We start from the raw sequence: 17,353 nt of genomic DNA on the forward strand, positions 1-17,353 counted from the left end.
TAGCCAGTTTAGTTGCATAACTCATTATTATTTAAATTATTATCTAGTTACAGAACGCTAGGATATTCTGTAGTACTGTACCCCGGGTAAACAAAATTAGTAAATAATTGTTGGCTAATAAATTTATATATACTTTAACAAGAAGGTCTGACGTGTCATGGTTAAACAATGTGACTGTCTATAGAAGCATTAGCAAAAACATTTTTTTTAAATCTTATAGTACCCGCAAAAGTATGATTAAATCAACAAACATCATTTTCCTTGTTTACTTATAACTGATGGACTTCAAAGTGTCTCATCCCACTCTTCATTCTCAGATTAAACACTAAGTTAACTGAGTCCGTTGGCCTTTTAGAATACACATCTATTTTAAAGTTACCATCTATTCTCCAGAACCGCTTTAAGACTTTAAGTTGTCTGTATCTGTCCCCTTCTTACATTATAAGTGTCCCCTAGCCTTTCAGATATGTAGCTTTCGCTATCATTTAGCATATGTTTATCAAACTAATTACTTTTTATACCAACTGATAAATATAATGATATTAAGCTAAATGAATAGCTTGTGGTACTGCTTGTGATATAGTAAAATGGCTCTCAAAGCAACATAACCACTTCATTTGTATGTAGTGGTTATGTTGCCATTGTCCAGTTTTGTGTTAAACTGGTTAGGAGTGGTTTGCCAAAAAAACAGTGTCCTTAACTGGAGACTACCTCATCTGCATCTGAGCTGAGAGATCTTGTTATTAAGGGCCTCCTAACTAACCTGTTAATGCAGCTATTCTGCCTACTCTTCAGGAGGACTCACCCCATTTCCGGATTGAACTGCCCCCTTTGGCTAGAGTGAGTGACATGATTCACATCACTGCCCCTTCCCTTTTTACGCTGCTCATCGCTGTTGTTCTTTATGGGACGCCAATGTTTGAGGTTTATGTTTGTAATAAAAAACATGAACTCCATTTAATGAATGTGATTGAGGAGGCGGTGGTCATTGACCACAGACTCTAAGCAACGTGACCACTACATTAAGCTGTTGCATTTATATTTCTTAGATTGTTGAAGACACCACTATTTACCTAACATGTTTTTGGATCTTTAGTACAACTGGTTTCTACATCCGCTCTCAATGTCCATATTTAGGATTGGATATGATGAAATGTGAGTGAGTCTCATTGTGTACCAAGTCTTGGATTGCCCTTGCTTTGATCATAATGTATAATAAAATTGTAACCTATTTAAAATTCCTTAAGATTATATTTGAGAGTAATTTCCATGATGTCTTCTGCTGCACGCTTAAAATACTGAAAAGATTAATGTCTATGATGAAAAGTGAACTCCACCAAAATAGTAAGGACTTCTTCAATGCCAGAAAAGGTCTACAGAAAATTATTCTTCCAGACTTTGCAGAAAACAAATGATTTAGCAGTGATCCCTAATCATGGGTTAGATGGATGGATTTAGATTATGTACTGTTGAGGGCAGGGTTCCAGTTACAATATTCATTTTTCTCTTTCTTATTTCAGTGATAAGAGTAATGAGATATGATCATTCAACTGCAAAAGCAATTTACCAGTCTACACAAAAAGAGGAAAAAAATGTGGCCAAAAGATTAATTGTTAGCAATTCCAATTCCATTACAGGGGACATATGGACGGGTATATGCAGTTTCACATTGGTATATAGTAAAACAACCCTTCACACCTGGTTTAGCAAGATTACACGAATGGTAATGATATGTTTACCACCTGCAATGATGAGGAGCTATGGTTGTTATTGCTTGTAAAAGTGTCACATCTGAACAAAGCACACAATATCGTTAACAGAGCAGGTACAGTGGTCTCTGAATAAATGGTGATTAACATAGTTATATAGCTCAACAATATTGTGATTTTCCTATAATTAGTGGTCTAGGAGGTGTCATGTTGCTTGGTCTGTCTAGACTGTTTTATAAAGTAAATATTTTGCAAGGGTGGTTTAACGAACGGTCTTTGTTTTAACCAAGTGACACTTTATTGAATTTACATAGGTTACCAAGAGATGTCATGAAACAGATCACTTTAATCAGATATAGCAGACTGCTTTTGGAAATTATCTTAATTTCTTATTGAAATTTGGTTTTGTGCATTTTATATAAACAGTGCTCCATAAAAACATCAGTTGACCAGTCAAGTTAATCGAGTAATAGTACTATAGTACTTGACTGTTTTTTTCGGATACTTTTATGAAAATCCTAAATATTGTAGAATTCCTTACCTGTGAAATTACATCTTCATATGTAACTCTTCAGTTTTTCACCTTCCAACATTAAAGCAGGATTTCTTTGGTCAGTATGGCATATCATCGATTATCTAGTCTGCTTTTTGAAACTCATAAGGGAATCATTCATTATAACGATGAAAATAGAATTAAAGTGACACTGTCTCCCCTAACCACCCAAAAAAATGAAGATAAAATGTTTATTACTTATATTGACTGTATTGGAAATTCACTGAAATTCCAATCCTTTCAAGAGATATACTGAGACAAAGTAGGGACTGTTCTGCTTGACACTTCTTGATAGGAGCTCCCTGAAGCACCAGGAGCTGACGAGGACCTGTTGGAAGAAGATGTCAATGTCCACTTAGGACATGTTCAGGTAAGTAGAACTCACCCTCCTGGTCACAGGACCCGTAGCAGTCGTGTCACTATTGGGGGTCTTTGAAATACAGCATAGTCCCCAGATGATGACAGAGCCACTTTAAAGCATTTTCTGATGGCTGCCTTTCTATTCTGCCTCAATTCATAATCTGCCCTTTCAATCAAAAATGATATTTCTCCGGTGCATAAGGGCTGATAATTATCCACAGGAATTTTAAAGGAAGGATAATCTATGATGTACTGTAATTCACTTATTATCAAAAAGGTACGAAACTATGCACATTATAATGAACCTAAGCTTAGTTATTAATATTTGTAATAATAATTTGAATCTATTACAAACTAGAAACTAAGATTAGGTTCATTATACATTGAGGCAGAACAGAAAGGCAGCCATCAGAAAAATAAAGAAATAACAAAACAAACAAAAAAAAAATATATATATATATATCATTCACTAAATAGCAATTTCAAAGCTCACAGATTGTAATAGTTTTTTATTTTTTTACAAAAACATTTAACCTAGGCAAAAATAATGGGGGTTTAGTTACAGTATATTATCATACATTGCATAAGCATTTGTGGCAGGCTTACTCAATGTATGGTCATATACTGTAACTAATCCCATTATTTTTGCCTAGGTTAGGTGTTAAAAAAAACTATTACATTCCATGAGCTGCCCCAGCAGCACCCTATAATGTATGCATGTTTAGGTGAGTGCATCCCTATTGGATTTATATATATATATATATATATATATATATATATATATATATATATATATATAGTGTTTAAAAACAATCAGAAACAAGCCTTAAACATAAGCTCCTACTACTCATGAGTGTCAGCAATGGCTATGGCAGTCATCAGCCAACATATATAAACACAACAAAAAAAACTTGCACTATCCCAAAACCCTGTGCACATTTTATAACAAAGGTTTTCTGTACAACCCCAAAGGCCATTAAAGTGTGCGCCCAGCTGTCAGCATCACAGCAAAGCTCTCAAGTGGGTCCTACACTAACAATTCAAAATCTCTAATGAGACAAAAAAAAGTTTACTTTTATGAATATTGAAAAATATACATGATAAGTTTGATCGAAGAAGCAGTTACCATTTTCCGATTATAAATGAGAGCGCTGTTGTTTGTTTTATTTTAGCAGAGCAGTTTTTATTTTAGACTACTGTTTTCTTACCATTGACTGTTAGAGGTACATTTTAATTAAAAAAAAAAACATTCTACTATGGCAAACAATACTGTAACAAACTGTAACCATGACAGATCCACTTCAATAATTCACAAAGAAATTTAGAATTCTAAACAAAGTTAATCTCTTAGATATAACATTCTCATAAAAATCTAAATTATTATTTTTTTTTATTTTAAATAAATAATAGCATTTATTCGTCAAATATATTTTTCAATTCACAGATGGATTTTAGGGGGGGTGGCTCCTCTGTTTTTATAATTGCTTTATATTGTGTTTTGCTCTATCTTCTTTTAATCTGAGCTGTGCATTGGGCATAGCATTTAAACAATAGTGAAATAATATATATTGATTTATGTGGTTGATATCCCATTTATGTGATTGATTTATCATTTTATTAGGACGGCGGAATTTGACATTAAAATTTAAAACTTATATATGTCCATTGATTGCTGATTACACCACACGTATGCCAAAATTATTAAAGAAGATTTCTGTGTTCTGTCCTACACAATCTGTTTTATAGATTAGTGGAAGTCTTAAGGAATATGGTAAAGATGCACATATTTTATCTAAGCATCTCTCTAATCCCAGAATCCCTCAAGGCTAATGTAAGCATATGAAAATGATAATCTAAATCTTCCAAACTAAGTGTAGGAAAAATATTGCAAGCAGCTGTTACAGAATGAAATAAAAATGAACTATTATCTCAAGTAAATTTGTATGAGACGTCAGTTATTATGTATATACAGTTATAACTTGTGAGTTTTAATATACTTGCATATCACTGCATCACACTTTTACTTGCTATGTATGAAGAGATATTCACACTTAACTTCAAGATAGGCTCTGTTTACTAAAATCTCATTTAATAATGACACCCATGTGTCTCTATGACACCGGAAGGTAGATAACATGACATGCAACACTTCGGTAATTGTATCTGTGTTAAGGTAACATTGTCAATTTAATGTAAGAAAAAAGCATAGTTGCCAACAACTGAAAAAAAATGCCGGGGTTAACTTTGTGGCAATTACATGCACAGATGTTTACAGACACACACACACACACACAGGTACACCAATAGAGATACACACAGAATGACACACAGACACAGTTACACAGTGACATGCACAATCACAAACATATACATACAGTGACACAGTAACACAAACACACACTTACACACACACTGATACATACACTAACACACAGTGACAACCTGACACACACATACATAAATAATGAAAACATATATTTCTAGCCACTTTTCCTGTGGGCTCTTGAACTGCTACACTGGCTGTGATTCTGCTCCTGGAATGCAGGGCAGGTCCCTGGACTCACTTTTGCTGGGATATGAGTCCAACACATTGGATTGTCCCAGCAAATTCATGACAGCAACTATGTAACAGACAAGGATATAAACTGAGTAACCAGTACTCTCATAAGGGATGGCGAATTGAAAGCTTGTTTATTGAATTAGTAAAATGTTAAGTCCATGTAAAAAAAATATGCTAAATATTGTAATAAAATAGTGTTTTGATTTACACACATATAACAAGTTTTTTTTTTTCTTAAAGCTGATACATGCTATTCCTGTACAAAACCCCATATTGTTTTCAGCAAAATCTGCTGAGTGCAATGATACCCCCATTATATGCCTTTGCATCTATTCTGTGAAGCTACAATGCTATATAATAGACAAGGCTGTTTCAGTTTCTATGGTTAGAATTTTTATAGATGGATTTAATGGGCCTATGTAAATAACCCCACAAAGGTCTACCATTTGAGAAAGCAGACACTCCAAGGTATCTTATTTGGCATATGGAAACATAGAAACATAGAATGTGACGGCAGATAAAAACGATTCGGCCCATCTAGTCTGCCCGATTTTCTAAATATTCTCATTAGACCCTGGCTTTACCTTATAGCTAAGATAGCATTATGCCTATCCCACACATACTTAAACTCCTTTGCTGTGTTAACCTCTACCACTTCATCTGGAATCCTATTCAATGCATCCACTACCCTCTCAGTAAAGTAATACTTCCTAATATTATTTTTAAACCTTTGCCCCTGTAATTTAAGACAATGTCCTCTTGTTGTGGTAGTTTTTCTTTTTTTGAAATATAGTCTCCTCCTTTACTGTGTTGATTCACTTTATGTATTTAAATGTTTCTATTGGTGGAGGAGACCTGATGCGCATGCGCGGCAATGGCTGCGCGCTTTAGACATCCCCATAGGAAAGCATTATCCAATGCTTTCCTATGGGGAAAATCTGATGCTGGAGGTCTGTGAGGACGTCCAGCGTCAGATAACGGACCAAAAGTCTGTTTGGATTCCGGAAGCCCTCTAGTGACTATCTGTTAGACAGACACTTAGAGCTCCAATGTAAACATTGCAGTTCTCTGGAACTGCAATGATATACATTGCAGCACTAAGTGCAAAGGGTCACAGCACCCAGACCACTTCAATTAACTGAAATGGTCTGGGTGCCTACAGTGTCCCTTTAATATAAGATGTCACCCAAACAGTTATGGATGATCACACATTGCAGGACTTTCCTTACCAGTTTATCATAAATCCTTCCACTTTGGTTTGTTTAGTTTTATGGTACTTACCTTTTTTACCGTGTACCAATACCAGTTACATGAAGCATTGTTAGCTCCTCTTTACTGCCATAATGGCAGGTGTTTAACGAACCCGAAATTTGTCAAAGTATCTGTCAACATTAGTTTTCAGCACGGTACTGATCGTCTTCGCAGGAAAAAATAAAAAATCTTTGTCTTATTTACTTTCTGAGTAATCTCTGATTCAACGAGGTTTCCGCAATGACTTCTTGTTGTGTGAATGGTACATCTTATTAAGAAAGCTATCAATACGATAAGGTTTATCCTGTGATACATAATTGAAAGTGCTGTCCTAGTTTACTTTGCATAAAATCCAGAGAGGGTTTTAGAATGATTTCCTGTGTCGTTGCTACACAATCACCGAGGCTTATTTCTGTTTTGTGTATCAGTGAATGTGCTAAAAATAGTTTGGCAAAAAAATTCTTCGAGGCAGAGACTAATCAAGGAATAGCAGGGGAACAATTTCAGCAAGAAAGGATTTCAATGATATAAGCCCATGTCACATAATTACTATGCCACAGAGACAGTCACTTAATAATAAGGAACAGAATTACGATGGAATCTCGGGGAATATTCATTAACTGCAAGATTGTTGATCATGACATTATTGCAAAAATGCCTTTCGATTTCAATGGGAGCTTTGCAAACCTTCCCTTAGTGGTATAATATCACAGCATCACTTAACAATTATAAAAAGCAAATGTATATTTATTTAATGATATAAAAGATGGTGATGACAGGTACCTGGAAACATCCTCCAGCAGACATGTGAATGTCTAACTTGCCTCTTTGTGCGATTGCTGGACTATATATCTGATACTAAAACAGAATATACATTAAAGAGATACTCCAAACACCTAAATCACTTTAGCTTGCTGACGTGCTTTATGTGTGAAGTGTGTCCTTTTTTTAAAGTTTTTTAAATAGATATTGGCGCATTTATAAATTAACCTTGATACAATCCCTGGTTGTCAGGCAACTGGTCCGGTTACTTCCTGTTTGTTTGGGTCAATTGAGATAAACTAAAGAGGCAGACAATTACCTAGAGCACAGGTTCCCAACTTCAGGTATGTGTACCCCAGGGGGGATCATAGGAGCTGGTCATCTGTTCGCTAAGGCAGAGTACCTAAATGTGCTGTGTCCGGATGGGAGAAGGAAGGCGAGTGGCGAGGAAGTGCTGGTGTCTGTGCTCTTCCATCGCTGCCATCTCACGCACTATCACACTGGGAGCTGGATTCTAAGATGTGGGCATACAGGATGTTGTGGTTATTGGTTAGAGCAATTTGATTTATTCATTCATTTATTCAACAAAACATTTTTTTTGTTACAATTTAGAGGACCACTAAACTTCTAAGGTCTGGGTGCAGTGGTCTTGTATGTTTAACCATTAACACCTTAAGGACTGAGCCAATTGTACAAGTTTTAATCAAATCAAAACGTAAACAAAACCTTGAATTTGCGCTATATGTCTGTTCAGGCCTAATTCACCCCTTTCATATTATGCGTACCCACACTTATCATATATCATTTTGTTCAGGAGACACAGGGCTTTCATGTCACATCAGATATTTGTATATTAATCATAATTTAATATGAATAAAATGTAAAAACAATTGAGAAAATAAGAATTTTTTTTTAGTTCTGCATGGCATTTTAACTGTGAATGTCACAATACTGTTAGCTGTTACTGCTATAAAATACACATATTTGTATTCAGCAATGTCTCACGGGAAAAACAGTACCCCCAATGTACAGGTTTTATGGTGTTTCGGAAAGTTACAGGGTCAAATATAGCACATTACATTTTTCAGTTTATACACATTGAAATTTGTCAGACTGTTTATGTTGCCTTTGAGACCAAATGGTAGTCCAGGAATGAAAATTACCCCCATGATGGCATACCATTTGCAAAAGTAGACAACCCAAGGTATTGCAAATGGGGTATGTCCAGTCTTCTTTACACACAAATAAATATGAATGCTAACTTTGGCCAGTGTTTGTGACTAAGTGGCTACTAGAAAAGACTGGACATCCCCCATTTGTAATAGCTTGGGTTGTCTACTTTGCAAATGGTATGCCATCATGGGGGTAATTCTCATTCCTGGACTACCATACGGTCTCAAAAGCAACATAACCAATCGAGCATATTGATATATATATAGATACACATATGTATTAATGTCACTCTATATATATTTTTAATTTAATATATATATATATATATATATATATATATATATATATAAAAGAAACCAAGAGGGCTGCACTCACCTAAACATGCATACACTATAGGGTGCTGCTGGGGCCAAAATATACAAAATACAGAATCCAGCGCACTCGCTTATTAACTAAACAATACTTTTTAAATCTTAGAGATTGTAATAGTTTTATTTAAAAACACCTCACCTAGGCAAAAAATTATGGGGGTTTAGTTACATTATATGATCATACATTGCATAAGCCTGCCAACTACGTCGAATATGGGGTACTTTGACGTAGTTGGCAGGCTTATGCAATGTATGATCATATAATGTAACTAAACCCCCATCATTTTTTGTCTAGGTGAGGTGTTTTTAAATAAAACTATTACAATCTCTAAGATTTAAAAAGCATTGTTTAGTTAATAAGCGAGTGCGCTGGATTCTGTATTTTGTGTATATATATATATATATATATATATATATATATATATATATTAATATCAAAATACAGCTAGAACAGATTAAAACTGGTATATAATTTTTGTAAAATGTATTTATTTATTTTTTTATTTATTGATTATTTTTAGTGTGTATATATATATATATATATATAGATATAATTATATTTAATTAACATCATTCTATGTGTATTTTATTATTAATATATATATATATATATATATATATATAGAAATATATAATATTATATATATATATTAATATTAAAATACACGTTTATAAATGGTTTATGTATGTGCATATAAAAGTACTTACATCATATATATATATCATATATATATATCAAATTCCAAATAGGTTATGGTGGGGAAAAATTGTGATTAAAAACCCCTTCCACCTGAAGTCTGTGGATAATTAATACAATGTTAAAAAAAAATCTGCACACCAGTCAAGCCATAAGACTTGCTTGTGTTTCAAGCTGTTGTATACAGCAAACACAGATTAAAAGGAATCCATATTTTAAATGGAATGAGGCAAAAATGTGATTCTTTGGTAAACTAATTTGCATATTCACACCCAGAATCCTTTGCGGTTGTCACATCGCTGCAGTTTTGGGATTTCTGTGGGAAAAACAAGTCTTATGGCTTGACTGGTGTGCAGATTTTTGTTTAACATTGTATTAATTATATATATATATATATATATATATATATATATATATATATATATATATATATATATACATGATCCAAGTACTTTTATTTAATTTATTAAACTTTTTATTAACTTTTGTTAACTTTACAAACTTTTTTGCAGGCATTAGGGGAACTGCCTGTTCCCCTGCAGGCACTGCATAAGCCGGCTATTCTGGCCATGTGATCGTAAGGACCCTGTGATCACATGGCTGGGGGGGGGGGGCAGATCGGGCAGAAGGGTCTGCCTGAGCTCCCAGCAGACCCCAGGATTGCGACCGCCATTGGGGGAACGGCGGGAAGCCGGTAAGTACAAAGGATGGCGGGACGTTCTCTGCCACCCGCCGGCATTTAGGACTGTCCCAAAAAGGACGGCATAGAACGCCCGCCATCCTTAAGGGGTTAAGATAAAACATTGCCATTTTGCAGAAAGGGCAATGTTTCCCTTGAAAAACCAAACATGCCTCTAATGGCTGTGGCTGTCATACTGAGAGCCACTACAGGCACTTCCACTACACTGACTGAGTTGAACTTAGTCACATGACGCAGCAGCTCATAGGAAGACATTGGATTTGCCATGCCCGAAGTGTTCTGCAGGGTATATTAACATGCATAATTGGCAATAAAGGCTTGGGAATTGTGGCTAAAGTCTGACTGTACATGATGAAAATGTTTAAATCTTCATGTTGTGCTTACAGGTTGGAATTAAAGAGTTACACAAATTATCATAACCATTACAGGCCTTCTACCTGGGGCCCCACTGGCACCTGGTTTCTTCTCAAGCTTATTTACAACATCCTGCTTCTGTAGAGCTGCAGAATCCTGCCAATCATTCATCCCTCTCAGCCAATGAATGTAACTATATGCATAGCCATATGCACGTAATTGACATTATCCAATGCGGAACTCTTGTTCCAAGGTGGCTAATGACACCCAATGACAGTCATAGTGAAATGCTGCGTACACAGACTCAAGGCATCATGACCACTTTACATCACTGATATGCTCAGAGTAACCCTTTGAAGTCACACTCTAAATGCATTGCATCCTAATGTAGTAATTTGGTGCAATTGGCTTGTCCATTTTCTCTGACATTGTAAAACATGGCCCTTTCTAAAAATTGCTGTGCATACACTCTGTGTCCCCAATGTATGAGAAACATTGGATTGTACAGTGATTATAAAGATTAATATATTAGTGAATAAGGATAAGATTTATTACATTCTTTTTTTTTTCAACTATTTTTTTTATTTTAAAATGTGGGACCTGAATCTCAACATTTAAAGCAATATTATCCAAAAAAAAAAATCATAGTATATGTTTTAAAATTAAAATGTGCCGTTAATATAGCCTAGTTAGATGAGTGTAGTATTAATCTAATGGGAAAGCTGTTGTAAACTGAGGTGTGTAAAGAAAAAGTTGATGACACCGCTGCTTTAACAATAAGTCGGTGATTACGTCCTTTGGATGCTCTGGACAAAACATGTTAAATCATGTCTCCAGGCTGTTGTTTATTTGAGCTTTTATTGAAGTTTGCAATAAAGAATTTTTGTCTGAAAATAAAATTGTAAAAGCTTCCATGATACGTGCGTTCTTCTGCAGTTGTTTGTTTTAACTCATAGTATGTTACTTTGTGAAAATAAGGTATTACACAGCATATATGTGATGCAGTTTACTTTTTTACTAAAATATAGGGAGAGTTCCATCTTTATGCATTAGTTATTTTTTGTTATTCACAGTGAGGTTTTCAGGATGCCTGTGAGGTTCAGACTTTATTTAATTCTGCATGAAAGTCTGTCTTTTTGAAAAGGAATTAAACTGTTAGGAAAATGAAAATGTCAAGTGTTACTACAAGCGCCATGATCGATTTCATGCATGTGCAGTGTTTAACCCAGGGGTGCCCAAAAGGTAGATCCCCAGATGTCTTAAAACTGCAAATTCCATGATGCTTTGTCATTGTAAAAGCATTCCCTTTAAACGCGCTACACACACATAACACATAGCCATAACTCATACACATTAAATTAAATAACACACTAAACACACACACACATAACAAATACTGAGCACACACCAAGCACAGTCAGCACTCACTGCACACAACAAACACGGTGACAATGGGATAGTATGGTATGGGAGTGCACTGGGAGAGACAAAAAAATCCAAAATGGCAAAACTGAGACAAATAGAGATATGTTGTGATTATAGCTGAGTTTTCAGATCTTTTTTCAGTCAAATTTAAATGTGGAAATTCAGAGTTTAGCAATTAGCCCTCTCAATGTCCAGGGCTCTCTACATGGGCTCCAATCTTTGCAATTGAAATTATTTTGTGTTGGGACAAGTAGATTGTTATGACAGACAAGTCGATTAGGCTACCTCTTTAGTCCCTTATGAAGGTATTTATTTATTTATTTTTGTTAAACTCCAAACCCCATGATTCATTACAGGAATTCTATAACCATTACTTGCAGGGCTTGGTGATACATATATATAGGCAGTATTTTCATATAAACAAAAGATGAACAGCGATTATTATTATTATTTTATTATTTATATAGCGCAATCAGATTCCGTAGCGCTTTACAATGGGAGGACTAACAGACATGTAATTGTAACCAGACAACTCAACGTACAGGAACAGAGGGGGTGGAACGTACAGGAACAGAGGACCCTGCTCAATGAGCTTACAGTCTAGAGGGAGTGGGGTATAGTGACACAAAGGGTAAAAGTAGGGATTCAACAAGAATGTAGACTTGTGTTGTTCCTGTCGAAATTGTGGGAGGTTTCTAAACAGTTATGCATTTCTTTTTTCCCAACTCACACACATACGCAAAATAGTTTTTAGGGAATTATTTGATATCAAACTAATATTACAAAGTACATTTGTGCTATACAACAAGTTGAATATTTTTCACCATAAATATGCATTTAACACTTGGATGAAAGCTCATCAAGTGCTGATGCGGGATATTGCATCTCCCACTGGTGGGGGCTAACCTTTGCTTAAATTGCTGTTATTAATGGCAATGGATGGATTAACTAACGTCAATGTTTCATATATCTGTGCTTCGCTTGCTTCACAAAAGGGAAAATACAAATGAGCTGCTATGATGTCATGAATAGTGAGGTGAGGTCAAAAAGGCTTTGGAAGAAGGAAATGAATTTCCTACTCAAAAAAAAATATATAAAAAAGAAAGAACTGAACATTTTCACTTTTCAAAGAAACGTTTCGCTTCAAGAATAATGAAGATTGTTCCGATACATTTGCAAATTGTTTATAAAATGTTTTTGAAAGCCTATGTGCATTTAACGCCACTCATCATTTTCCATTACTTTGTAATTATCGACGCACATTTAAATTCTTGCTCTCGAGAAAGCAGTTCACGCTGAAGCATGTTAACATAAATCTTGATTCACTTGAAAACAAAGTCCACTGATAGTATTTTAAATTTACTTTCAAGACTAATGCAATATACAGCACTATTAATTTTGTTCTCTTTTAATAGCACAAATGTTTTCATTAGTTACGTTCAAGTAGCATATTGGAAACATCTGCTCTATTGCAACCACTAGTTCACCAGTAATAGAAAATCTCAGTTCATTTGTCTCCAGGCCCAGCATACTTTTAGATCTGTGTACCAGGGCTATAACCCAGCTGCTAAGTTTTGATACTGAGCCAGATACACTCAACAGTCATTTGTATGTAAACGATGATTTCTTGCCAAGGATAAATATTATTTTCCTTCTTTTTTTCTTTCGCCCTCTACAGCTCCATCTCCTGTCACTGTAATTAGAAAAGAACGAACATCAAGAAACAGTATTGCCTTGTCTTGGCAGGAGCCAGACCATCCAAATGGGATCATCTTAGACTATGAGGTCAAGTACTATGAAAAGGTGGGAAAAAAAAGGCAATAAAATACCTGTTTTAATGAATGTTATTGGTAGACTTGGTAATAAGGCGGTTGGGTTATTAGGCAGGAGTTATATATATATATATTTATTTTCCCACTAGGTAGTTTTAATAGATCTATTAATTTCAAGAATGTATAATGTCCTGGAAAAGGTAAAATATAAAAGTTATAATCTATCACAATTTTTATTCATAAGTCTGCCATGCACCTAAAAATTATGTTAACCTTTACTCTACTACAGTTATACAATCCCTCATTCTGTTTGACTTTGCTTGACTTTTATTTCTCCTTTCTTCGTTTTTTTTCTTTATTTCTAACAATTTACATAATTTTCAAGTGATGCTTTATTTTCTTTTAAATATATATTACAGAGCAGGGTAGGCAACATTCGGCACTCCAGATGTTATGGACTGCATCTCTTACAGCCATTATGCTGGCAAAGCATCAGGGGAGTTGTAGTTCACAACATCTGGAGTGCCGAATGTTGCCTGCCCGTATATAGAGCTACTCCAAACAGAATGACAACTGCACTGGCTTGAAGTGGCCACGGCACTTGGATTCTGAGTGTTTCAGTTTGAAATACTGCAAAGAGCTAAAGATCCTTGCTGTCGAAGGTGTATTTCCACCTCCAGGAGTGTCATTAGCTAGCTCAGAACTAGAGCTGCAGAACAATGGTGGCACAGCCCTTAGCTCCGTGATGCCAAAGACCTCCCCTCAGCCCATCTTCTGGGATGTCCCTACTGCTGCAGTGAGGGGGAGTGACGTCAACCGCGGAGGATCAGGCTGCAAGCGCAATGAGACCTCTGTCCTGGATCAAAGGTGAGTTGGGACCATCCCAGTAAAGCTTACTCCAACCAAAAACTGTGCTTTACTAATACACCATTTTTGGTTGGAGTAACATGTGACGGACTGCCTGGCACCCCGACTGGGTGCCTCTGTCAATCGATGCTTACCGAGGACTCCAAGCACTCCACCAGACACCATAAGCACTATAGACCACATGAACCACCACAGCTTGCTTGGAGTCTCGCCGTCCTCCACCCACCCTGGACCCAAGACCAGAATCCAGCTTCCAGTGGGGGAACCAGAGAGCGTAGCAGGAACAGCTATTATAAGAGCTAGTGATTAGAACCCAGCGGAGTATAATGAGCATAGCAATCCCCAGTGTGAATATAGCTATCCCCTCCACACATGAGATTAGACTCTATGTTGAGGGTGACGAGGAACTGGTTTAATGGTAGCCACACTGGCCTTTTATGACAATCCCCATGCAAGGGGTACGCCCACATGGACCTTGTTGGGGACTCCAACACAAAGACACAGACCAATAAGAACAGTGATTAAATGCACGACACTCCCATAACAAACATACAATCCCTCCTCTCTGCCTGGGAGATAATTGAATCAGATACTGTATCAATTCAATTATCTCCAGGCAGAAAAAAATATATTTTTTTCTAAAAAGTCCCAAAAGTACCCCAAAACACATAATATCCCCACAAATGACATCCCCTGATAGCCCTGATCTGGGTGACTAACATATCCAAAAATCACCAAGATCAGTTCAGGGGTTCAGAAATTGTATGGAAGTCATAGTTTTTTTCCGACTGCAGGCATGGTCCCATAGACACTGTGGTGGAAATTGCAACAATGTATCAATTAAGCTTAACAAGCTTTAGGGTGGTCCCTGGTTTGTGTGGCTGCTCAGTTACTGAACCATATAATTCAAATAGGCAAACGGAGACTTTTATATATCAGTTTACAGGGTCCATAGTCTCCGACAATCCGTGACGAGGTCCAGCTTGTCACATAACCCTTTCAGGATTTAGCATATGAATTCGCAATCCAGTTCAGAACAGGTACAGCCAGAAGCTATAGTGAAACTGAAGAAGGAAACAGAAGCACTACATACCGTGGCAGTAAAGGACATTTATAATGATGATTGACAGGGAGCTAGGATGGAGGCTCTCTGTCCCAGGATAGCGATAACTACAGCTGTGTTGGCTTCTATATTGAATCATTTAAATGCTAATGGTGCCGAGAGTCCTCACTTTCAGCTCTGAGAGTGCTTTGTAACTGCAGGACATTTTAAAAAAAATCTCTGCAATTTTAAAACAACACTTCAGAGCTGTCAATTAGGCAGCTGGATTTCTCATTTCCTGACTCCTTGATACCAAGTGTGTCTAAGTTGTGTGGGCAAAGAGATAGCTGTGCAGTCTGTGTCCATAACTTTGTCTTCACACAACTCACTTCACTAAATAGTAGACCAGGCTGTGTGTAGACTTATGGCAGCCACGGTGTAAGTATACAATGCAGTGCCTCTCATCCTGTGTGATAACTGGAACTGTGACTGGAGGATAAACAATTAACTGGGGGCACCTCAACTTGGAATGGGAGGAGTCTTCCTGCTACTTACACTTTAAAGGTTTACTCCAACCACATGGCCACGTTTGTTTTAAGCAGTGGTTATGGTGGTAGGTGTCAGTATGTGCAGTGTTTCTGCTTGAAAATCTATACGTACTGAGATATTGACCCTTGTGTACCGGGGGTTTGTTACACCCAGGAGCTTCACCGTAGCTGGGCATCAGGTAATACTTTTTTTATAGTTATAAGGAGGGGGGGTCTAAAGAATAGAATAATGCCCAATAGAATACACATATATATGCATTAAAATGGTTGGAGTGACCCTTTAATATTATTGTACTGCATTATCTGTATAACGTGTCCCAAATTATTCATAAGGAATTAACCCACTCACTGACCTACTCTGTCCTTTATTTTATTTATAGAGCTGGATTCACACCTGCTATCACTCACTCCTAATTACCACCTGCAGGCTGCTAACAAAACCAGACTTGCCCTTCTGTTAACATTGCCCAGCAATCCACAAGTCACATGGTCCTTGTCATAGGACTTGTCCTCTACTTTCTTCTTAAAGCGACACCAAGGCTAGAGTTGAACCAATCCTTTTTTTTTGCATGATATACATTTATAAAATGAATACAAATGTATGCAATACATTGAAGATATGAATGATACTCTTTTTTTTTTCTGGAAATCTCTAGGCTGTGATGCTTCTGTATTTAACACTTGCCAAACCCGATAATGACCCAACCAATCATAATACTGAGACTGTAGAACTGCTGCTTTAAAGCTTCTAATCGCTAATAATTAGCAAAGACCCCAAACAATGACATAACCACTTGGTATCCGGTGGCAGTGAATGGGCAGGGAAAGGTGAGATTAACTTACCTACCTGACCCTTGTGGGTTCCGCCACATGCATGAGTACAGTTATGAAGTCTATGGAGGATCCTGCAAGAAAGCAGGATCCTCCAAAGAGAGAGTTTGTTTGACAGCTAGGGAAAATGACAAGCTTGAAAAAACATAACTTCTCCTTTTGTCAAGCTTCGGAAAGTTGGAAAAATATGTAGGAAAAGTACAGAGACAAAGTAGTTTCTATTTTGTAGGCTTGGTATGTCTTTTGAATTGGTGGGATGTCTTTTGAATTGAATTTCCAACACAGTAAATGTGAGTCTTTCATGAAGATTCTATCTTTATGAAATACTCATTTTTAGGTGGGGAGAGAGGTTACAGAGACACTTTAATCTTATTAGCA

At 36.4% G+C, this 17,353-nt stretch overlaps 1 protein-coding gene across 2 annotated transcripts in view; it reads left to right on the forward strand.

Annotated features, from left to right (window-relative positions):
- Nucleotides 1-17,353, forward strand: part of EPHA3 (EPH receptor A3) — a 282,807-nt gene that overhangs the window by 186,012 nt on the left and 79,442 nt on the right. For both annotated transcript variants that reach the window (XM_063448712.1, XM_063448722.1), the window contains exon 6: nt 13,594-13,718. In XM_063448712.1, the coding sequence (XP_063304782.1) occupies nt 13,594-13,718 (125 nt within the window). The remainder of the gene's footprint in view (nt 1-13,593; nt 13,719-17,353) is intronic.

Source organism: Pelobates fuscus, chromosome 1 (genome assembly GCF_036172605.1).
Source record: "Pelobates fuscus isolate aPelFus1 chromosome 1, aPelFus1.pri, whole genome shotgun sequence".
Classification (NCBI taxonomy): Eukaryota; Metazoa; Chordata; class Amphibia; order Anura; family Pelobatidae; genus Pelobates; species Pelobates fuscus.